Source organism: Oncorhynchus mykiss, chromosome 5 (genome assembly GCF_013265735.2).
Source record: "Oncorhynchus mykiss isolate Arlee chromosome 5, USDA_OmykA_1.1, whole genome shotgun sequence".
Taxonomy (NCBI): Eukaryota; Metazoa; Chordata; class Actinopteri; order Salmoniformes; family Salmonidae; genus Oncorhynchus; species Oncorhynchus mykiss.
In genome coordinates, this window is record NC_048569.1 from 86830103 (window position 1) to 86854008 (window position 23906).

Consider the following 23906-nt stretch of genomic DNA (forward strand, 5'->3'; position numbering starts at 1 on the left):
GATTGAGAACCACTCCAGGCAACCATAGACTTTCCTAGACTACTTAACTAAACACAATCCCATAAACTACAAAACCCCTAGACAAAACAAACCACATAAATCACCCTGGCCTAACCAAAATAATAAAGAGAACACAGAATACTAAGACCAGGGCGTGACACTAGTGCACCTCTAGATAAATTCCTGGACAAAATGTTCCACTGTAATAGTGAAGGTGTAAACTTTGCAGTAGAAAATCTAAACCGTATATTTGACCTCTCAGTGTCACGCCCTGGCCTTAGTATTCTGTGTTTTCTTTATTATTTTGGTTAGGCCAGGGTGTGACATGGGTGATTATGTGTTTGTCTTGTCTAGGGGTTTTGTAGATTGATGGGGTTGTGTTCAGTGTAGTATTCTAGGTAAGTCTATGGTTGCCTAGAGTGGTTCTCAATCAGAGGCAGGTGTTTATCGTTGTCTCTGATTGGGAACCATATTTAGGCAGCCATATTATTCTTTGGGTATTTTGTGGGTGATTCTTTCCTGTCTCTGTGTTTTGCACCAGTTAGGACTGTTTCGGTTTTTACACGGTTTCTTGTTTTGTATATGTATATTGTTCACGTTATCATCTTTATTAAAGATGTTCAACCATAACCACGCTGCATTTTGGTCCTCCTCTCCTTCCCAGGAAGAAAACCGTAACACTCAGCTTCCTTATTCAATCTAAAATGTTCAAGCAGACAACCTAAGAAAATGAACAACAATGACAAATGGTTTGATGAAGAATGCAAAAACCTAAAAGAAATTGAGAAACCTATCCAAACAAACATAGAGACCCAGACAACCTGAGCCCTCACTATGGTGAAGCACTAAAACAATCTAGAAATACAATAAGAACAGCACGTCAAAAATCAGCTCAATTTGATCGAAGAATCTATAGAATCTAACCACTTCTGGGAAAATTGGAACACACTAAACGAACAACAACACGAAGAGTTAACTATCCAAAACAGAGCTGTATAGATAAACCACTGCTCCAATCCTTGTGGCTCTATAACAAAGAACAAAAATATACATGATCAAGTTCAAATCTTAGAATCAACTATTAAAGACCCACTATTAAAAACCCACTAGATTCTCCAATTACAGTGCATTCGGAAAGTATTCAGACCCCTTAAACTTTCTCCACATTTTGTTACATTACAGCCTCATTCTAAAATGGATTTTTAAAAATGTTTCCCTCAATCTACACACAATGCCCCATAATGATGAAGCAAAAACAGGTTTTTACACATTTTTGCTAAGTTATATATATATATAAAAAAAAACAAATAAGTATTCAGACCCTTTGCTATGAGACTCGAAATTGAGCTCCGGTGCATCCTGTTTCCATTGATCATCCTTGAGATGTTTCCTCAACTTGATTGATTTACCTGTGGTAAATTAAATTCATTGGACATGATTTGGAAAGGCACACACCTGTCTACATAAGGTCCCACAGTTGACAGAGAATGACAGAGCAAAAAAACAAGCCATAAGGTTGAGGGAATTGTCCGTAGAGCTCTGAGACAGGATTGTATCGAGGCACAGATCTGGGGAAGGGTACCAAAAAAATGTCTGCAGCATTGAATGTCCATAAGAACACAAGAAGTTTGGAACTACTAAGATTCTTCCTAGAGCTGGCCGCCTGGCCAATCTGAACAATCGGGGGAGAAGGGACATGGTCAGGGAGGTGACCAAGAACCCGATGGTCAATCTGACAGAGCTCCAGAGTTCCTCTGTGGAGATGGGAGAATCTTGCAAAAGGGCAACCAGCTCTGCAGCACTCCACCAATCAGGCCTTTATGGTAGAGTGGCCAGACAGAAGCCACTCCTCAGTAAAAGGCACAAGACAGACCACTTGGAGTTTGCCAAAAGACACATAAAGGACTCTTATAACATGAGAAACAAGATTCTCTGGTCTGATGAAACCAAGATTGAACTCTTTGGCCTGAATGCCAAACGTCACATCTGAAGGAAACCAGGCACCTCTCATCACCTGGCCAATACCATCCTTACGGTGAAGCATGGTGGTGGCAGCACCATGCTGTGGGGATGTTTTTCAGTGGCAGGGACTGGGAGAAGTCAGGATCGAGGGAAAGATGAATGGAGCAAAGTACAGAGATCCTTAATGAAAACCTGTGCCAGAGCGCTCTGGACTTCAGACTTGGGTGAAGGTTCACCTTCCAACAGGACAATGATCCTAAGCACACAGCGAAGACAACGCAGGAGTCTCTGACTGTCCTTGAGTGGCCCAGCCAGAGCCCGGATTTGAACAAGATCGAGTCCAGTTTTAGACATGAAAATAGCTGTGCAGCGTAACAATGTACTGAGCAAATGTTAAATTGGCTTTTTACCAAATTACTGTACGACAGACCACGTATTCACCCTGCACACCCTAATTGACAAACAGACAAACCAAAAACAATGCCAAAGTATTCTCATACTTTGTTGATTTCCAAAAAGCTTTTAACCTTTTTGGGATAGGGGGCAGCATTTTCACTTTTGGATAAATAGCATGCCCAGAGTGAACTGCCTCCTACTCTGTCCCAGATGCTAATATATGCATATTATTATTAGTATTGGATAGAAAACACTCTGAAGTTTCTAAAACTGTTTGAATGATGTATGTGAGTATAACAGAACTCATATGGCAGGCAAAAACCTGAGAAAAATCAAACCAGGAAGTGGGACATCTGAGGTTTGTAGTTTTTCAAAGCTTGGCCTAACGAATACACATTGAGATATCGATAAAGTTGCACTTCTTATGGCTTCCACTGGATGTCAACATTCTTTAGAAACTTGAATGAGGATTCTACTATAAAGGAGGGGCTCCTGAGACCTCTTTGAGTCAGTGGTCTGGCAGAGTGCCTTGGTCTCATGATGAGCGCTCCCGACAGAGTCACCTCTCGATCCAGTGCTTTTCTTCAGACAAAGGAATTCTCCGGTTGGAACATTATTGATGTTTTATGTTAAAAACATACTAAAGATTGATTCCATACATCGTTTGACATGTTTCTAAAGGACTGTAATGGAACTTTTAGAGTTTTGTCTGGACGAAGTGCCTGCACCTCATAAAGATGGATTACTGGGCTGAACACGTTAACAACAAGTGGCTATTTGGACATAAATGATGGACTTTATGGAACTTTATGGAACAAATCAGTCATGTATTGTCGAACTGAGATTCCTGGGAGTGCCTTCTGATGAAGATCATCAAAGGTAAGTGAATATTTATGGTGTTATTTCTAACTTTGTTGACTCCAAAATGGCGGATATTCCTCTGGCTGTTTTGGGTTCTGAGCACCGTTCTCAGATTATGCTTTTTCCGTAAAGTAAAAAAGAAATCTGACACAGAGGTTGCATTAAGGAGAAGTCTATCTTTAATTCTGTGAATAACAGTTGTATATTTTATCAATGTTTATTATGAGTATTTCTGCAAAATCACCAGATGTTTTGGAATCAAAACAGGCGCCAATGTAAACTGAGATTTTTGGATATAAATATGCACATTATCGAACAAAACATACATGTATTGTGTAACATGATGTCCTATGAGTGTCATCTGATGAAGATCATCAAAGGCTAGTGATTAATTTGATCTATATTTCTGCTTTTTGTGACTCCTATCTTTGGCTGGAAAAATGGCTGTGTGCTTTTTTGACTTGGCTATGACCTAACATAATCTTGTGCATATGTTGTGCTTTCGCTATAAAGAACTTTTGAAATTGGACACGATGGGTAGATTAACAAGATGTTTACCTTTCATTTGTTGTATTGGACTAATTAATGTTTGACAGTTACACATTTGTAAAAAATATTATTGAATTTTGCGCGCTGCCTTTTCAGCGGAATGTTGTCGAGGGGTTCCACCTGCCCTAGAAAGGTTAACTCAATTTGGAATGAGGGTCTGCTATACAAATTGATGGAAAGCAATGTTTGGGGAAGAACATACAACATGTACACAAACAACAAGTGTGTGGTTAAAATTGGCAAAAAAACAAATTTATTTCCCCAGATTCGTGCAGTGAGACAGGGATGCAGCTTGAGCCCCACCCTCTTTAAGATATACATCAACCAATTGGTGAGGGCACTAGATCAGTCTGCAGCACCCGGCCTCACCCTACTAGACTTTGAAGTCAAATGTCTAATGTTTGCTGATGATCTGGTGCTTCTGTCCCCAACCAAGGAGGGCCTAGAGCAGCACCTAGATATTTTGCACAGATTCTGTCAGACCTGGGCCCTGACAGTACATCTCAGTAAGACTAAAATAATGGTGTTTCAAAAAGGTCCAGAATACAAATTAAAAAATTCCATCTTGACACCGTTGCCCTAGAGTACACAAAAAACAATGCATTCCTCGGCCTAAACATCAGCGTGCCCCAAGGGTCAATACTGGGGTCCCTCCTGTTCAGCCTGTACATTAATGATCTGCCTTCTGTCTGTACTGGGTCTGAAGTTCAAATGTATACAGATGATACAGTGATGTATGTCCATGCAAAGAGCAAACAACAAGCTGCACAAGAACTCACTACTGTAATGGTCCAGGTTACAAAGTGGCTCAGTGACTTGTGTTTGCATCTCAATGTGAAAAAAACGGTTTGCATGTTCTTCACAAAGAGGGCAACAGATGCTACTGAGCCAGATGTCTATGTGTCAGGGGAGAAGCTCCAGGTGGTATCTGATTTTAAGTACCTTGGCATCATACTTGATTCCAACCTCTCTTTTAAAAAGCATGTGAAAAAGGTAATTCAAATAACCAAATTCAACCTAGTTAATTTCCGATTTATACGAAATTGTTTGACTACAGAGGTAGCAAAACTGTACTTCAAATCTATGATACTCCCCCACTTAACATACTGCTTGACTAGTTGGGCCCAAGCTTGCTGTACAACATTAAGACCTATTCAGTCTGTCTACAAACAGGCTCTCAAAGTGCTTGATAGGAAGCCCAATAGCCATCATCACTGTTAAATCCTCAGAAAGTATGAGATCCTGACTTGGGAAAATCTTGTGCACGACGCATGTCTTGTATTCAAGATCCTAAATGGCCCTCCACTCAGTATTTTTGTTAAACAGAAAACCCAAACATATGGCAACAGATCTACAAGGTCTGCCATGAGAGGTGACTGTATAGTTCCCTTAAGGTTTGTGAACATGGTCCCTAGCTGTGTATTGCCGCTTTCCATGTTATCTGTTGTCTGTAGCTTGTGAGGTGTGGAAACACTTTGTTGCTTTTATGAATTTTGTCTTGCTGCTTTTTGTTCTATGTTGCTCTGTCTGTATGCTGTGTCTTGCTTGTCCTATGTTGCTCTGTCTGTATGCTGTCTTGCTTGTCCTATGTTGCTATGTCTTGCTTGTTCTATGTTGCTATTGTCTATATTGTAATTGTTTTTAATAACTGCCCAGGGACTGCGGTTGAAAATTAGCCAGCTGGCTAAAACCGGCACTTTTACTGAAACGTTGATTAATGTGCACTGTCCCTGTAAAAATAAAATAAACTCAAACTCAAACATCCACAAAGCTGTGAACGATCTGAGAGCCAAGGCAAGAAGGGCCTTCTACGCCATCAAAAGGAACATCAAATTTGACATACCAGTTAGGTTCTGACTAAAAATACTTGAATCAGTTATAGAACCAACCACCAACCAAGAATTCAAAAAAAGGGACAAACACCTAATTGAGACTCTGCATGCAGAATTATGAAAAAAATATCTTCAGTGTACAATGTAAAACACCAAATAATGCAGTCAGAGCAGAACTAGGCTGATACCCGCTAATTAACAAAATCCAGAAAAAAGCTGTTAAAATCTACAACCACCTAAAAGGAAGTGATTCCCAAACCCTCCATAACAAAGCCATCACCTACAGAGAGATGAACCTGGAAAAGAGCCCCACATAAACTCCCATATCTATTGGGTGAAATACCACAGTGTGCCATCACAGCAGCAAGACTTGTGACCTGTTGCCACAAGAAAAGGGAAACCAGTGAAGAACAAACAGCATTGTAAATAAATCCCATATTTATGTTTATTTATTTCCCTTTTGTACTTTAATTATTTGCACATCATTACAACACTGTATATAGCCGTAATATGTCATTTGAAATGTCCCTATTCCTTTGGAACTTGTGAGTGTAATGTTTACTGTTCATTTTTGTATTGTTTATTTCACTTTTGTGTAGTATCTATTTCACTTGCTTTGGCAACGTAAACCTATGTTCCCCATACCAATAAAGCCCTTTGAATTGAATTGAATTGAGAGAAAGCGAGAGAGCGAGAGAGAGATAGAGAGAGAGGAGTAGGATCTCCAAATTGGAGGTGGGGGAAGCAGAATAAGACAGGAGATGAAAAGAGAGACATGGGAGTGAGAGAGGGAGAGAAAGATATAGACAGAGAGAGGAGAGAGAGATAGGAGAGAAGGGGATCTGGTCCTCGTTAAAACCCCTCTCTCTCTTATCCTGCCATACGAGGCGGGTGGGGTTGGTGAAGGGATGGAAGGGAAGAGTGGGGAAAAAAGCACTCATATTTTTGTAATTGCTTTTTTCAGCGCTGAGAGAAATGTTCTGCTCTAGTTGAGAGGGAAAAAGCTTTGGGAAAGTTAAACAGGTCTGACAGTGGTATTAATCTTTTTTTAACAGCAGACAACACTGTACTATAAACACAGGCTTAGACGCCGGGCTTTTGGTCTGTACAGGAGATAGATGCTTGTAGGAAGGGTGCTCACCACGTTTCATATATTCATACACACCAACCAAGGCTGTATACATCACCCTGTATCTTAATAGGAACATCTCAGACCAGAAATGTGGTCGCTTTACATTTAACTGATGCTCTGTTGATAAGGTAACACAATATTCATTTGGGTCAATTTCATGAATGAGGCTTGTTCTCTGAGGCCTTTGTGGTTATATTTACAGCATTCCTAAACATCAGGAAGACAGAATGAAAGAATGAACATACTATTTCTCTTGTTTTCTCTCCATGTCTCCTACCCCTCCCTCTCTCTACCCGATGTTCTTTGGGTTCTAGTCTCCACTCTTTCAGCCTTACTTGTGGAGACCAGACAACCTTCTATTAAGTATTAAGTATTTTACAGGTATTTCACTACACCCGCAATAACATCTGCTAAACATGTGTATGTGTCAAATACCATTTGATTTGAAGTGTACGATCTCTGTCTGTTTAGAGTTAAATCTTGGATCTCTCAGTCCTAATCTGAGGTGAATACTGCGACCCAAGGCCATGATCAAAGAGCATACACAACCAAGTGTTAATGACACTCACCATCTTCCATTCCCCACTAACACTGTTTTTTTATTCTGTTTTTTCTCTCCCCCTCTCTCTCCTGCTCTCTTTTACTGAAGAAGGAGGGTGGTTGGTGTAAGGAGGCTGCTCGCTGCTCCAGAAGGAGCTAATTTTGGAAAACAGAGCCATTTTTCCCCCTCGTGTGTTTGTTCTGGCCTGTGAAAACATCTCTGAAGAGAGGGAGCTAGGGAGGGAGGGAACTAGGGAGGGAGGAGAGAGGTGTGAGGCCAGGCGCCCGTGGCCGCCAACATGACTGACAACCAGTCGCTGCCACAACGGGCGTCATTGTCCCCCCCCCCCCCCCCCCCCCTTCCTATACCTCATCCCAAGGATTGTGTTACCGCAGATTCCAGGTGGTCCCTGTAAAGGAACTCACGTAAAAGAATAAGCAGAGAAAACATTAAGCAGTTATTAAAAGCTGTGAATGAACAGCTCTAACGCCATGTTACATGGTACAGGTAGACAGGCAGGCAGACAGGCAGACAGGCAGGCAGGCAGGCAGGCAGGCAGACAGGCAGGCAGGCAGGCAGGCAGACAGGCAGGCAGGCAGGCAGGCAGACAGGCAGGCAGGCAGGCAGGCAGGCAGGCAGGCAGGCAGGCAGGCAGGCAGGCAGGCAGAGAGGCTGGCGGCTAGACAGACAGGCAGGCAGGCAGGCAGGCAGGCAGGCAGGCAGGCAGGCAGGCAGGCAGGCAGGCAGGGCTCACAGAGCAGATGAGGGTCAAACGGGACATGGACAGGAAGGAGAAAGGAGTTCAGCGTGTTTTAACTGTCCCCCTGATACATGGACCTGTACAGGCGTGGCTAATTGACCAGGGGTTCTCAAAGTGGGGTCCGCGGCCAGATCTCAAAATATATACAAAATAAATGAAAAAAATAAAAACATAATTTACATAAAACATGTTTTATGAATATTACTAACAACATATTAAACTAATTTTGGCCAAGGGATCCGTAGAATAAGTTTAGAGGGTACAATAGAATACAATGCAATGTAATAATATTAAAGGAGCTATATGTAATATTTTTGCATTTTAATTTCAGACATTGTCCATAATATATCTACAGTAATAGTGGAATGATAGTGTTTCACATTATATATATATATACTTTTTATTGGGCACACACAAAATTCGAATGAGATTTGCTGTCCCCAGTCAATTTGACAACAAGATATTTTCTGGCCCCAGTCAATTTGACAACAAGAGATTTGCTGGCCCCAGTCAATTTGACAACAAGAGATTTGCTGGCCCCAGTTATGAAAAACTATCATTCCACTGTTACTGTAGGTATATTTACAATGAATGTTCTTAAGCCAGGGCAACATGGGCCTGGGAGGCTCACGGGGATATTGGTATTCACACTACTCCACCAATTATAATTTTTTTAACTCAATACTTCTTGTATTCCCCTTAAAATATATATTTTTTAAACATAAATGCCCTGTAATTTAAGATTTAGAACTGAAATGTTTTCTCTCTGCCTCATCGCAAAATATGTAGAATTGCAGGAAATTAGCTTGAAAACTGCAACATATTTGCTCCGAAAAGGTTGCTAAATGTTTTCCATCCCAGGGCCCAAAACTTATTTTTATTTTTTATTTATTTATCCGTTATTTTACCAGGTAAGTTGACTGAGAACACGTTCTCATTTGCAGCAACAACCTGGGGAATAGTTACAGGGGAGAGGAGGGGGATTAATGAGCCAATTGTAAACTGGGGATTATTAGGTGACCATGATGGTTTGAGGGCCAGATTGGGAATTTAGCCAGGACACCTGGGTTAACACCCCTACTCTTACGATAAGTGCCATGGGATCTTTAATGACCTCAGAGAGTCAGGACACCCGTTTAACGTCCCATCCGAAAGACGACACCCTACACAGGGCAGTGTCCCCAATTGCTGCCTTGGGGCACTTAGTTTGTCTGGACTGCCAAAATCATAGTAGAACTCCATTTATGTCACTCAAATTCTGTTCTGATTATGAAGGGGTCCCCAGCCCCCAAAAGTTTGAGAAGCCCTGTCCTAAGCCATCCTACAGCACAGTGTTGACCCCAGGGTGTATGCATGTGTTGACCCTCAGGATTCCATGTTTGGATGTTCGCCCATCTAATTACCATAACATTGACAGCAGGACTAAAATGTTCCAGCCCCTGTCTGTCTCTCCTGTATTCCTTATCCCCTCTCTCTTTCTTGACTTTCTCTCCATCTGTTTGTATCTCTGATTCTTTAGCTCACTCTCACCCCTCACTTTCTTTAACTGTCTCACCCCTCACTTCCTCTATCACACACCCCTCCTTCTCTCCATGACATGTCCAGCTGTGGCTGAGCTGATGTCAGGTTTGGTCTGATCAAAGCCACAGCGTAATGTACACAGGGACGGCTGGCCACTGGGCTGTGGGCTGAAGTGCTGTAGGCTCTGGGTCTGTCTGTGGCTGGCCTACTTGACATATCCAGGCCAGGGCATAAATATGACATACATTAGTGTCCACCATCTAAACCCCACCAGACCAGCATATGCATACAGAAAAACCACTGGGCAAAGGCCAAGTACACCCATCAGTGACCACTAAAAACCTACAGGGAGAAAACCAAACCGCAAACCCTATGGGAAAACTGTACATCTTTCCCTGACCACAAAAGCAACAACTAGGAGCCTCAGTCAGTCTTACTCCAGCTAAACCAGGTGATTCTCTACCCAGTCCACCTCCACAACCATGACTGACATTTTGACACATCAATAGAAAATACCAAAACAACCTCAGAGGCCGTCACATGCCACATGCCAACATTAGCTGACCCCATCTCCCTAATGTAGGTCTGCCCTGCCGCCCCTCTGACAGCTAATCAGCTGACAATGACACTAATGACGACCAACAGGGCTCATCCCCGGCCCCTGGCCCCAGTCAAAAGAGGCCCTGTGCTGTGTGATTTAATGAAAGGCCATAATGACTGTGTTTAAACCAAATGAGTCCAGCTTTATCCTGCAATGCCGCCTGGGCCGACCAGCTGATTGTAGCCTATGCACAGAGGCAGGTCCTGGTGCTGTGGACTTCAATCAACATTAACATGCTCTGGTGCGTGGCCAGAGGGGAGAGTTGGCTGAGTCTCAGAGAGGGGCTGTGAGGGAGAAAATACACTTCACATCACTCCTGAGAGGTCATCTAGAGAAAGACAGTACAATATGGGAAGAAAGTTTTGCAGGATATTTCAGCAACACGTAAATAAAAACAAATTGTATGGCAGAAATAAAAAAAAAATAAACGTCCTCTCACTGTCAACTGCGTTTATTTTCAGCAAATTTAACATGTGTAAATATTTGTATGAACGACGTTGTTGCCGGTGATGTCTGGTGAGGACCGGCCTTACAACAGGCCTACAATCCCTCAGTCCAGCCTCTCTCAGCCTATTGCGGGCAGTGTGAAGACTGATGGAGGGATTGTGCGTTCCTGGTGTAACTCGGGCAGTTGTTGTTGCAATCCTGTACCTGTCCCGCAGGTGTGATGTTCGGATGTACCAATCCTGTGCAGGTGTTGTTACATGTGGTCTGCCATTGCGAGGACAATCAGCTGTCCGTCCTGTCTCACTGTAGCGCTGTCTTAGGCGTCTCACAGTACGGACATTGCAATTTTTTGCCCTGGCCACATCAGCAGTCCTCCTGCCTCCTTGCAGCATGTAAAGCATGTTCACGCAGATGAGCAGGGACCCTGGGCATCTTTCTTTTGGTGTTTTTCAGAGTCAGTAGAAAGGCCTCTTTAGTGTCCTAAGTTTTCATAACTGTGACCTTAATTTCCTACCGTCTGTAAGCTGTTAGTGTCTTAACGACCATTCCACAGGTGCATGTTCATCAATTGTTTATGGTTCATTGAACAAGCATGGGAACCTGTGTTTAAACCCTTTACAATGAAGATCTGTGAAGTTATTTGGATTTTTAATAATTAACTTTGAAAGACAGGGTCCTGAAAAAGTGACGTTTCTTTTTATGCTGAGTTTAGTTGTGTGAGACCATGTACTGTAAGTGTGTATGCGTATGTCTTTCTGTGTGTGTGTCGCTCTGTGTGTGTGTGTGTGTCTGTGTGTGTGTCTGTGTCTGTGTCTGTGGTTGTGGCTGTGTGAATTTCCCCATCATGCCAACCTGTTTGATGTTCCAATATACCCTGCCTTTTCCATGGAATATGGCTCGCTGCCTTGACATTGTACGTTTGTGTGTGTGTGGAATATGGCTTGCTGCCTTGATGTTGTCATTGAGGAAAAATCCCCTTCCTTGGAACCAAAGAGATTGAAACTCTATAGAAAACAACATGCACATTTCTCCTATACAACTTCAGAGAGCTCTAAAGCAAACATCGATAATTCGATTTACTCTGTATACATGTATGTTTGCCAGTTAATAAACCATTGAGTAAATACACTCTCACTCCATATCCACATCACAGGACAGTCTACAGGAGAACGTGTTGAAATGAGGACACAAAGATAGTTCAGAGGGTCCTAACACAGACTAGTGAACCAGGAGGAAAGTACACCATGGAAAGGGAGGATGAGGAAGGAGAGAGGATGAGCAGGAGGAGGGAGAGGAGGAGCAGGAGGAGTAGAGAGAAGAGGATGAGAGAGAGAGGAGGAGGAGGAGCAGGAGGAGGGAGAGTCCAGTATAGTACAGTAGAGTACAGTACAGTACAGTACAGTACAGTAGAGATTAGATCTGGTGATAAGATGCCTGTTTTCATTCTACTGTACCCTTAGCTGTTTCTACTCCACCTCTCTCTATTTACACTCAATCTATCTGACACAAGAGTCACACATCTACTTGAAGCAGCATCATCTTTAGAGGTTTGAGAAGAGTTCACACTAAGGGAACCTGATCTGTCAATGATTCAGAGAAAAATCGGCAAGCTTTCCTCTGTCAAGCTCTGAAGTCCAAAAGAAGTCCATGTGGCTGACGTGAAAGCCTTGGCCAGCCATCATGGAAACACTTTTCCTTTCACGACTATTAACTCATCACTTTATTTAACAACCTTTCCCCACGTTCTATCACATTAATGATTAGCTATCATCTCATTCATGTCTTCAGAGGTTTCTATCTTTCTTCCCCTCTCTATCTGTTTGTAACAGGAGCCAGTGTTGGGTTGTGGTTAGTAAAAAAAAAATGGATGGACAGAATTGTTTTAACTTACGGATAGGGCCTCCCTGGCATTGGTGTAGGGAGTGGATCTGGAAAAGAAGACAGGGTGGATTTAAACAACAGGGGTAACAATTGTTACCAGACGTCTTCTCCATAGCTGCTAGAGCCATGCAGCCTAGCTCTGGCCCCAACCACATGTTACCAGACGTCTTCTCCATAGCTGCTAGAGCCATGCAGCCTAGCTCTGGCCCCAACCACATGTTACCAGACGTCTTCTCCATAGCTGCTAGAGCCATGCAGCCTAGCTCTGGCCCCAACCACATGTTACCAGACGTCTTGTCCATAGCTGCTAGAGCCATGCGGCCTAGCTCTGGCTAAACCACATGTTACCAGACGTCTTCTCCATAGCTGCTAGAGCCATGCGGCCTAGCTCTGGCCCCAACCACATGTTACCAGACGTCTTCTCCATAGCTGCTAGAGCCATGCGGACTAGCTCTGGCTAAACCACATGTTACCAGACGTCTTCTCCATAGCTGCTAGAGCCATGCGGCCTAGCTCTGGCACCAACCACATGTTACCAGACGTCTTCTCCATAGCTGCTAGAGCCATGCAGCATAGCTCTGGCTAAACCACATGTTACGAGACATCTTCTCCATAGCTGCTAGAGCCATGCAGCCTACCTCTGGCTAAACCACATGTTACCAGACGTCTTCCCCATAGCTGCTAGAGCCATGCAGCCTAGCTCTGGCCCCAACCACATGTTACCAGACGTCTTCTCCATAGCTGCTAGAGCCATGCAGCCTAGCTCTGGCCCCAACCACATGTTACCAGACGTCTTCTCCATAGCTGCTAGAGCCATGCAGCCTAGCTCTGGCTAAACCACATGTTACCAGACGTCTTCTCCATAGCTGCTAGAGCCATGCAGCCTACCTCTGGCTAAACCACATGTTACCAGACGTCTTCCCCATAGCTGCTAGAGCCATGCGGCCAAGCTCTGGCTAAACCACATGTTACCAGACGTCTTCTCCATAGCTGCTTGAGCCATGCAGCCTAGCTCTGGCCCCAACCACATGTTACCAGACGTCTTCTCCATAGCTGCTAGAGCCATGCAGCCTACCTCTGGATAAACCACATGTTACCAGAAGTCTTCCCCATAGCTGCTAGAGCCATGCGGCCAAGCTCTGGCTAAACCACATGTTACCAGACGTCTTCCCCATAGCTGCTAGAGCCATGTGGCCTTGCTCTGGCCCCAACCACATGCAGATCTACACTAAGCTCATGCTATCAAAGCAGACAGTCAACTCTGACCTCTCTCCTAACTACTTTGAACATGCGTTGATTAGATAGACCAGACAGACAGCTTTAGATAATCACCCTAAATGCGTGAAATTGATTGGTTTGATTGATGGCATTAATAGCTGCTTCATTGGGGACTTCTAAACACTTCATAATAACAGTCTCAAAGCCTAGTTCTACTAGTCTTACCAAACTTGACGAAGAGTACTCCTGTGGTGGAGACGATGCCGTAGCTGTTAGTGGCCACACACTGGAAGTAGCCTGTGTCTGTAGTGTCCAGGTTACGGATGCGGAGGCGGGAGCCATAGGGCGTTGGTCGGTAGGAGATCCGGCGAGGCTCCTGGACCACGGGGGCGTCGTTCTTCAGCCAGCGCACCGTGGGAGTGGGGTTACCGGACACACGACACAGCAGCTCTGCTGTCTGGCCCAGAGACGTGGTGATGTTGTTCATAGGAGCCTCCAGACGCAAGAAGAGAGCTGGGATGTGAGGGGGTGGGAGAGAGAGAATAAGATATGGACATTTTAATGGGAGCATTTAACGGGAGGGAAAGAGAGGGAGTGAGAGGGGGGAGAAAGAGAAAGATAGAGGGAAAATTAGATGTAGACATCAGTCTTTAATGGCTCTTGCTTTTTACATAAACCAATACGAAAGTAGGTCTATTAAACAGAGGACAGGGCCAGTCATCTCTTGGCAATGATTAGAACAAAGATAGACAAAGAGACAGGGAGAGGTAGAGAGATAATAGAGAGAAACATTTCAAATATATTCATCACAGTAACTACATTGGAATTATTTATGTGAGTGGACATCCAACTCTAGATCAGGACTATATAAATAACATAATGTGGTCTATAAAAATATATTAAAGGATATACACAGAGTGTACAAAACATTAGGAACACCTGCTCTTTCCATGACATTACTGACCAGGTGAATTCAGGTGAAAGTTATGATTCCTTATTGATGGCACTTGTTAAATCCACTTCAATCAGTGTAGATGAAGGGGAGGAGACAGGTTGAAGAAGCCTTGAGACATGGATTGTGTCTGTGTGCCATTCAGAGGGTGAATGGACAAGACAACATACTGAAGTGTCTTTGAACGGGGTATGGTAGCTGTGTTTTTGACACCTTCTAGAGTCCATGCAAGGTGTCAAAAGCGTTCCACAGGGATGCTGGCCCATGTTGACTCCAAATGCTTCCCACAATTGTCCAGTTGGCTGGATGTCATTTGGGTGGTAGACCATTCTTGATACACAAGAGAAACTGAATTGAGTCTGTTCTGAAGGCAAAGGGGGAAGGAAGGGGGGATGACGACTCAATGGTAGGAAGGTGTTCTTAATGTTTTGTACATTCAGTGTATAAGTCCCATAACAATAATAGATGAAGATATTCCTTGGGGTCAGAACAGTACAACATATTTATATAGGCATAGAGTACGAGAAGTGGGTGTTTATCCAGTAACCTTTACTAAGTACAGTGTACATCCTGAGACAAATCAGATCAACAGAGAACTGTTATGATGTGTAATCATTCAATTTATATGAAAGGATTAAGCAATAAACACATCCACTAATGGAATGGCCAGCTGAAAAGATGAATTATTATTTCTAAAAGTTCTAAGAGCTCAATCTGACTGTACTGAGAAGACATCCAAGGCTTTTACCACAACCTTGAGTTCAGTCATCTGGACCCTCCTCAAACAAGGTTTCAACTCTCCCACATCTCTATGGTTTAACTCCCCCTGAAGTTATTTTTCCATCTCTGAATAACACTTCTCATCAATGACTCTAATCTGTGTGTGTGTGTGTGTGTGTGTGTGCAATAAACTCACTCCAACTGCCGGGTTGGAATCCTTCACAAGATATTTTGTGGTTGCCGCTGTGGTCACAAATGATCAGCCGTTTCACCATGGCTATGTGTTCATGTCTGTGTTCATGTCTGTGTGTTCATGTCTGTGTGTTCATGTCTCTGTGTTCATGTCTGTGTGTTCATGTCTGTGTGTTCATGTCTGTGTGTTCATGTCTGTGTGTTCATGTCTGTGTCTTCATGTCTGTGTGTTCATGTCTGTGTGTTCATGTCTGTGTGTTCATGTCTGTGTGTTCATGTCTGTGTGTTCATGTCTGTGTGTTCATGGCTATGTGTTCATGTCTGTGTGTTCATGTCTGTGTGTTCATGTCTGTGTGTTCATGTCTGTGTATTCATGTCTGTGTGTTCATGTCTGTGTGTTCATGTCTGTGTGTTCATGTCTGTGTTCATGTCTGTGTTCATGTCTGTGTGTTCATGTCTGTGTGTTCATGTCTGTGTGTTCATGTCTGTGTGTTCATGTCTGTGTCTTCATGTCTGTGTGTTCATGTCTGTGTGTTCATGTCTGTGTGTTCACGTCTGTGTGTTCACGTCTGTGTGTTCACGTCTATGTGTTGCCAGAGGGGTTTTCAGGAGCACTAAAGTCATATAAAACCTTGGAACTTCCCTCTCCTCTCCAGAAGTTGCCTGGTCTTACTGGTGGGTCAACATGAACAGGACAGTCCAACATTCTGCAGCATGATACACAGCAAAACACTGGACCTGTTTGTGGGTGTTTAGCAAGGTTATTATAGTTTTGTGTTTATAAATTAGTTTTTATTTCTATTCATTTTTGTTTGTTTTATAAATTATGTTTAGTGTCTGTTAGTTTCCAGACCTAATTTAATAGTTTTTATTTAGATTAAGTTGTATAAATATATTTAATTTTCAAATTTATATTATTTTTTTTCAGTTTTAGATTTATGGGCTAGGTTTCCATCCAATTGTGATGGATTTTTATGCAAATATTCTAAAATCAGCATAAATAAATACATGATGAGGTATGGATAAGATCCTTTTGATAATTGGCAACAATCATCGATCATCATGTCTCCCGCATTCAAATAATACCCTTGATATTTATCAGATATTTGCATGAAGCACATCACTGTGCACTTAACCACCATAAGTTATGAAGTTATTAAATAAATTATGACATTCATCATAACTTATTTAATCTGTCAAAAAAATCTTCATGTCTTTCCATGTCATGTTGGTACAACGGAACATATCGTCGGGTGACTCCAAGCTTACTTCAACGTGATGGTTATTTTTGTGCATAACATTTGTGCATAAATACATTTCCACCGAAATTGTCGCATAACCTATTTCACAGACCAAAACTTTATCCACAATTATACAGCGTATTTTGTTTTGTCGACGTTGGGAAATTTTACAGGCAAATTTGCTGTTTCCATCAGGCCTGTTGTTTTGTTATGCGTCATAATTAATCCGCATGAAATGGTTGGATGGAAAGACTATGAGCCATTTGTGTTCTCTAGTTTTTGGGTGTTTTTTGTGATGCCACTTCTTGCAACTTGGGGCAGTAATACATAAGGTGATGGGTCAGGTTATAGGTTAGGTTTAAATGATTAAGTCAGTCTGAATGTGACTTGGACGGTGGAGAAGTTGGGATACTCTAATGCCTGGTGAAGGAACGCCGCCGTGTTTGAAAAATTCTGTTCTATATTAAAAATAAATAATAATAATGGTCTAGTTGCCCTTTAATTCAATTGCGGATGGAACAAGAGACCTGGCTAGCGGTGTTTCTGTAGGCTACTGTACAATAGGCCTACAGAGTACATGTGATTGATACAAATCATCTTTATAGCATTGTGTCAGGTAGGCCTACCGTGCAGTCAACATTTAATTGGGAAGATTTTTTGAGGAAAGCCTTTCGAAATTTTCATTCAAACAGCGCATGATGACTGAATTTTTCAACACCTGGTTTGCATACCCATTGTTGCCTTAGTTAGCATTTAATGGTAGATATCATCAGTTGAAACGTCTTTCCTACGTAAACTACCCGCTACCGATATCATTCATCTGTGAGCTGCTCCAAGCAACAACAAAGCTGAGAGCTATGTGCTCTTTCTGCCTGACAGATGATATTCTGCTGAGACTAGGTGTGTAGCGCACGTGAATATATTTCACGTGTTTAGCGATTGTGTAGACTACTTTGTGTCTGGTTTCTCTATTGTACTACATAATTGATAAATCGTATACCTACACTACACTACTTTTATATGCATCAGTGGGGGGTTAAGAAGTGAGCACACACAAAGCCCACATGGGTTTCCGGCGTGTACCTGCGTGTACCCTCCACAACACCACTGAACTTAGATTTGAAAGGAATAGCACCGAGACTGGTAGAAGGAAACTCTCTCTCACCCATGTTCACATTATTCCAATGATTTTTAACTTTAGTAGTGCATGTAAGAAGAATCACGTTAGCTACCTAAATGTTTTTTCCACTGTTTGCTAGTGATAGCTAGTGTTAGTGATGCAGTATGGTTGGTCCACACAGACTCAGAGTGCCTATGGGAACTAAACTAGCTCCTTGCCAGGGACTCCCAGTGATGGAACACATTCCTGGCTCTGCTAGATTCCATAACTCAACAGAACAGACACACAACTCCAAAAGAAAAAATATTAATATCTGTGTGTGTTTGCATGTGTGTCTGTGTCTATTTGTATAATACAGATATACTGTACCAATACATTTTGGGCTTCTATGAAGTATGTAGTGTGTAGGCCTATATTCTTTTCAGTGTGTGAAACTGAGTGTTCCATGTGTTCTATGTGGTCACATGACAGGAAGTCTCGGTGACCCAGGGGTGCAGAGCAGAGCTAGCTGATTTCTGTCCAACTACACACCTCAGAAAGCACTTCCTGCTCTGTGCTCTGTGCAGTATTGGCTATAGGCATCAAGGTCAACCTTTTCAACAGGGAAGGAAAACACCAGACTGCTCTCTATTTCTCAGTCTCCCTCCCTCTCCCTCTCTACCCATCTCTCATAACAATGTATTACAAATGCTGTGATGACGAATGCTGCATTTAACAAATGCTGTAATGCTTATGGCTGCAGCGGTCATGAAATTGTGTCACCAGGTGATTGTCAAGCAAATAACTGCCGGTCTCATGGTAATTGACCGTTAATGAACATAAACACATTTAGCATCTCCTGGCTTCTACACTGATGCAGACCATTGGAACATCTACATTTGAAAAAAGTATAATAAATCCATGTAATATAGCCTACACGTTCACAGTAAATCCATTATTTATTTTAGACAGGTCTAAAGAAACACGATATGAAGAAAATCTAGTCTATTTCAGTAGAACAATAGTCTGAGTTGTCCTTATGTTATGCCCTGATCTGGCTATGCCATATGGCTGTGTGCTACACTAGTTCATTGAACAGATATGCTTAGAGTTCCAAGGCATTATATTACAGTATATTATAGAAAGGATATATTTTCCAAAAGAGGAGGGAGTCCGCACATACCGCCCCTATTCTGTGTTGAGCGGTTAACAAAGAAACAGGTACTCCTATATGCTTAATGCTTAATAATTCCCTTCTCCCGGCTGCATGTCGAAGCACCTCTCACATGGCTCTCTGTCACCTGATCGGATCTTTCTCACAGGATACAAGTGAAGACAGACACATCGGGGACGCAACTGAGCACGTTGTTATCCAATTCCGAGGCGCATATTGAAGATATTGGAAGAGCTGTCCACATTTACTTTTCATCAGCCAACAAGATGAGTAGCTCTAATGAACAGCAAAATGAACTCAGCATTCTTGACCGCAGATCAGCAGTTCCAAACGCTGCCAGAGACCAGGAATTCCACATGGAACACTAAATTAGAAGGGTGGGCCAAGGGGTGGGGAAAGTCTGTAAAGCCCACAGGGAGAGGAGCAAACAGGTATAGAAAACAGACACATAGTTGCTAAAGCTACAAAAGTCCAGAAACATATGTCTCTGAATCTTTGAGGCAGGGGTACATTCGGTCCTCCACGTCACCCGCCTCCTCCATTCTATTACGGTGGGGTATAGTTACCCGCTACCTCTTATCGCTACGGCGAGTCATTTCACGGAGCACGCTTCTTCACAAAACTGGATCTCAGGAGCACGTATAACTTGGTGCGCATCAGGGAAGGAGATGAGTGGAAGACAGCGTTTAGTACCACATCCTGCCATTATGAGTACCTTGTCATGCCGTATGAGTTGAAGAATGCCCCAGCAGTCTTCCAATCCTTTGTAGACAAGATTCTCCGGGACCTGCACGGGCAGGGTGTGGTGGCGTATATCGATGACATCTTGATATATTCCGCCACACGCGCCGTGCATGTGTCTCTGGTGCGCAGAGTACTATACCTATACGTCAAGGCGTGTTCTCCCAACAGGCCGTCTCCTTCCTGGGTTATCGCATTTCCACTTCAGGGTTGGCGATGGAGTGTGACCGCATTGCAGCCGTGCGCCGTTGGCCGACTCCCACCACGGTAAAGGAGGTGCAGTGGTTTTTAGGGTCTGCCAATTACTACCGGAGGTTTATCCGGGGTTTTGGGCAGGTGGCTGCTCCCATTACCTCACTGCTGAAGGGGGGGCCGGTGGGTCTACTACGGTGGTCGGTTGAGGCGGACAGAGCATTTTGTCGTTTGAAGACTCTGTTTACCGAGGCTCCCGTGTTGGCTCATCCGGATCCCTCTTTGGCATTCATGGTGGAGGTGGACGCATCCGAGGCTGAGATTGGAGCAGTGCTCTCACAGCGCTCGGGCGCGCCACTCAAGCTCCACCCCTGCTCTTTCTTTTCGAAGAAGCTCAGCCCGGCAGAGCGAAACTATGACGTGGGGGACCGAGAGTTGCTGGCTGATGTAAAAGCCCTGAAAGTGTGGAGCCATTGGCTTGAGGGGGCTCAACACCCTTTTCTCATCTGGACTGACCACCGTAATCTGGAGTACATTCGGGCGGCGAGGAGACTGAACCCCCACCAGGCAAGGTGGCCATGTTTTTCACCAGATTCAGATTTATGATATCGTATAGATATCTGTATGATACAGAGGAGCGGTCCATCGATTCCACCCCCATACCGCTCAATGTCGGGCGCGCGGACATTGAGCGGGCATCTTGGTTAGAGCCTACCCCACCTCAGTGCCCAGCTGGACGAAGAACGTCCCGCTTGGTGTCCGTGATAGGTTGATTCGGTGAGCTCACACATTACCCTCCTCTGGTCTTCCGGGTATTGATAGGACGTTGCGGAGCCTTAGGGGGAAGTACTGTTGGCCCACTTTAGCTAAGGACGTGAGGGTTTATGTCTCCTCCTGTTCAGTGTGCGCTCAGTGCAAGGCTCCTAGACACCTGCCCAGAGGGAAGTTACAACACCTCCCCGTTCCACAGCGGACTTGGTCACACCTGTCGGTAGACTTCCTGACCGATCTACCTCTTTCACAGGGAAACGCTACGATCCTGGTCGTTGTGGATCGTTTCTCTAAGTCCTGTTGTCTCCTCCCTCTGCCCGGTCTCCCTACGGCCCTACAGACTGTGGAGGCCCTGTTTACTCACATCTTCCGGCACTACGGGGTGCCTGAGGACATAGTTTCTGATCGGGGTCAGGGAGGGGGGTACTGTCACGACTGTGGTGGCTCCTCTCCCTGATCGGGCGGTGCTCAGCGGTCTTTGTGCGGGATTGTTTTCTGTGGTGACGTTATTTAGGGGTGCATGTCTGCACCACAGGGTTTCTTTTCTCTCGGAAGTTGTGCCGTTTTGGTATTAAGTTTAGTAGTAGAGGTTTCTCCTCCGTGTGTGTTACGCTTTATTCCCTGTGTGTGTGGCAATCTCATTTTGGGCGTGTTTTAGTCCCATGATGTAGTTGTGTTGGGACTGCTCTTTAAACTTTTGCCACTGGGATTTCCTTGCTCTCCTGCTCCTGATTCCTGCACCTCCCTCCGTTAGGAGGCATCGTAACAGTAGCATTAGCCTTCCACAAGCTTCCCACAGTAAGTTGGGTGAATTTTGGCCCATTCCTCCTGACAGAGCTGCTGTAACTGAGTCAGGTTTGTAGGCCTCCTTGCTCGCCCACGCTCTTTCAGTTCTGCCCACAAATATTCTATTGGATTGAAGTCAGGGCTTTGTGATGGCCACTCCAATAGCTTGACTTTGTTGTCCTTAAGCCATTTTGCCACAACTTTGGAAGTATGCTTGGGGTCATTGTCCATTTGGAAGACCCATTTGCGACCAAGCTTTAACTTCCTGACTGATGTCTTGAGATGTTGCTTCAATATATCCACATAATTTTCCTCCCTCATGATGCCATCTATTTTGTGAAGTGCACCAGTCCATCCTGCAGCAAAGCACCCACACAACATGATGCTGCCACCCCCGTGCTTCACGGTTGGGATGGTGTTCTTCGGCTTGCAAGCCTCCCACTTTTTCCTCCAAACATAACAATGGTCATTATGGCCAAACAGTTCTATTTTTGTTTCATCAGACCAGAGGATATTTCTTCAAAATGTACGATCTTTGTCCCCATGTGCAGTTGCAAACCGTAGTCTGGCTTTTTTATGGCGGTTTTGGAGCAAACGCTTCTTCCTTGTTGAGTGGCCTTTCAGGTAATGTCGACATAGAACTCGTTTTACCGTGGATATATATACTTTTGTACCTGTTTCCTCCAGCATCTTCACAAGGTCCTTTGCTGTTGTTCTGGGATTGATTTGCACTTTTCGTACCAAAGTATGTTCATCTCTAGGAGACAGAATGCGTCTCCTTCCTGAGCGGTAAGATGGCTGCGTGGTCCCATGGTGTTTATACTTATGTAATATTGTTTGTACAGATGAATGTAGTACCTTCAGGCGTTTGGAAATTGCTCCCAAGGATGAACCAGACTTGTGGAGGGCTAATGTTTTTTCTGAGGTCTTGGTTGATTTCTTTAGATTTTTCCTTGATGTCAAGCAAAGAGGCACTGAGTTTGAAGGTAGGCCTTGAAATACATCCACAGGTACACCTCCAATTGACTCAAATTATGTCAATTATTGTCACGCCCTGACCTTAGAGAGCCTTTTTGTGTCTCTATTTGGTTTGGTCAGGGTGTGATTTTGTATTTCTATATTTTGGCCGGGTATGCTTCTCAATCAGGGACAGCTGTCTATCGTTGTCTCTGATTGGGAACCATACTTAGGTAGCCCTTTTTCCCTCCTTTCTTTGTGGGAAGTTGACTTTGTTTAGGGCACATAGCCTTTAGCTTCACGGTTTGTTTTGTAGTGTTTATTGTTTTTGTCGGCGTCATATAAATAAAGAATATGTACGCTCACGACGCTGCATCTTGGTCCTCCTCCTTCAACAGCCGTGACAATTATCCTATCAGAAGCTTCTAAAGCCATGACATCATTTTCTGGAATTTTCCAAGCTGTTTCAAGGCACACTCAACTTAGTGTATGTAAACTTCTGACCCACTGGAATTGTGATACAGTGAAATAATCTGTCTGTAAACAATTGTTGGAAAATTACTTGTGTCATGCACAAAGTAGATGTCCTAACCAACTTGCCAAAACTATAGTTTGTTAACAAGATTGTGAATGTATGAGTGTGTGTCAGGGTCAGATTCTTCTAGGGCTGAGTGATATGGCCAAAATATCATATCACAATATTTGTATCATTTTTATGATTTCTAAACAGGAAGGCCATGCTGACTGATAGGAGTGTTTATAAACAGGAGAGCCATGCTGACTGATAGGAGTGTTTATAAACAGGAGGGCCATGCTGACTGATAGGAGTGTTTATAAACAGGAGGGCCATGCTGACTGATAGGAGTGTTTATAAACAGGAGGGCCATGCTGATTGATAGGAGTGTTTATAAACAGGAGGGCCATGCTGACTGATAGGAGTGTTTATAAACAGGAGAGCCATGCTGACTGATAGGCGTGTTTATAAACAGGAGGGCCATTCTGACTGATAGGAGTGTTTATAAACAGGAGAGCCATGCTGACTGATAGTAGTGTTTATAAACAGGAGGGCCATGCTGACTGATAGGCGTGTTTATAAACAGGAGGGCCATGCTGACTGATAGGAGTGTTTATAAACAGGAGAGCCATGCTGACTGATAGGAGTGTTTATAAACAGGAGGGCCATGCTGATAGTAGTGTTTATAAACAGGAGAGCCATGCTGACTGATAGGCGTGTTTATAAACAGGAGGGCCATGCTGACTGATAGGAGTGTTTATAAACAGGAGAGCCATGCTGACTGATAGGAGTGTTTATAAACAGGAGGGCCATGCTGATAGTAGTGTTTATAAACAGGAGGGCCATGCTGACTGATAGGAGTGTTT

At 43.6% G+C, this 23906-nt stretch overlaps 1 protein-coding gene across 1 annotated transcript in view; it reads right to left on the reverse strand.

Annotated features, from left to right (window-relative positions):
- Positions 1–23906, reverse strand: part of ror1 (receptor tyrosine kinase-like orphan receptor 1) — a 279763-nt gene that overhangs the window by 66731 nt on the left and 189126 nt on the right. The window contains exons 3-4 of the mRNA XM_036978628.1: positions 13927–14214; positions 12494–12530 (exon numbers count right to left, since the gene is read on the reverse strand). Coding sequence (XP_036834523.1) covers positions 12494–12530; positions 13927–14214 — 325 coding nt within the window. The remainder of the gene's footprint in view (positions 1–12493; positions 12531–13926; positions 14215–23906) is intronic.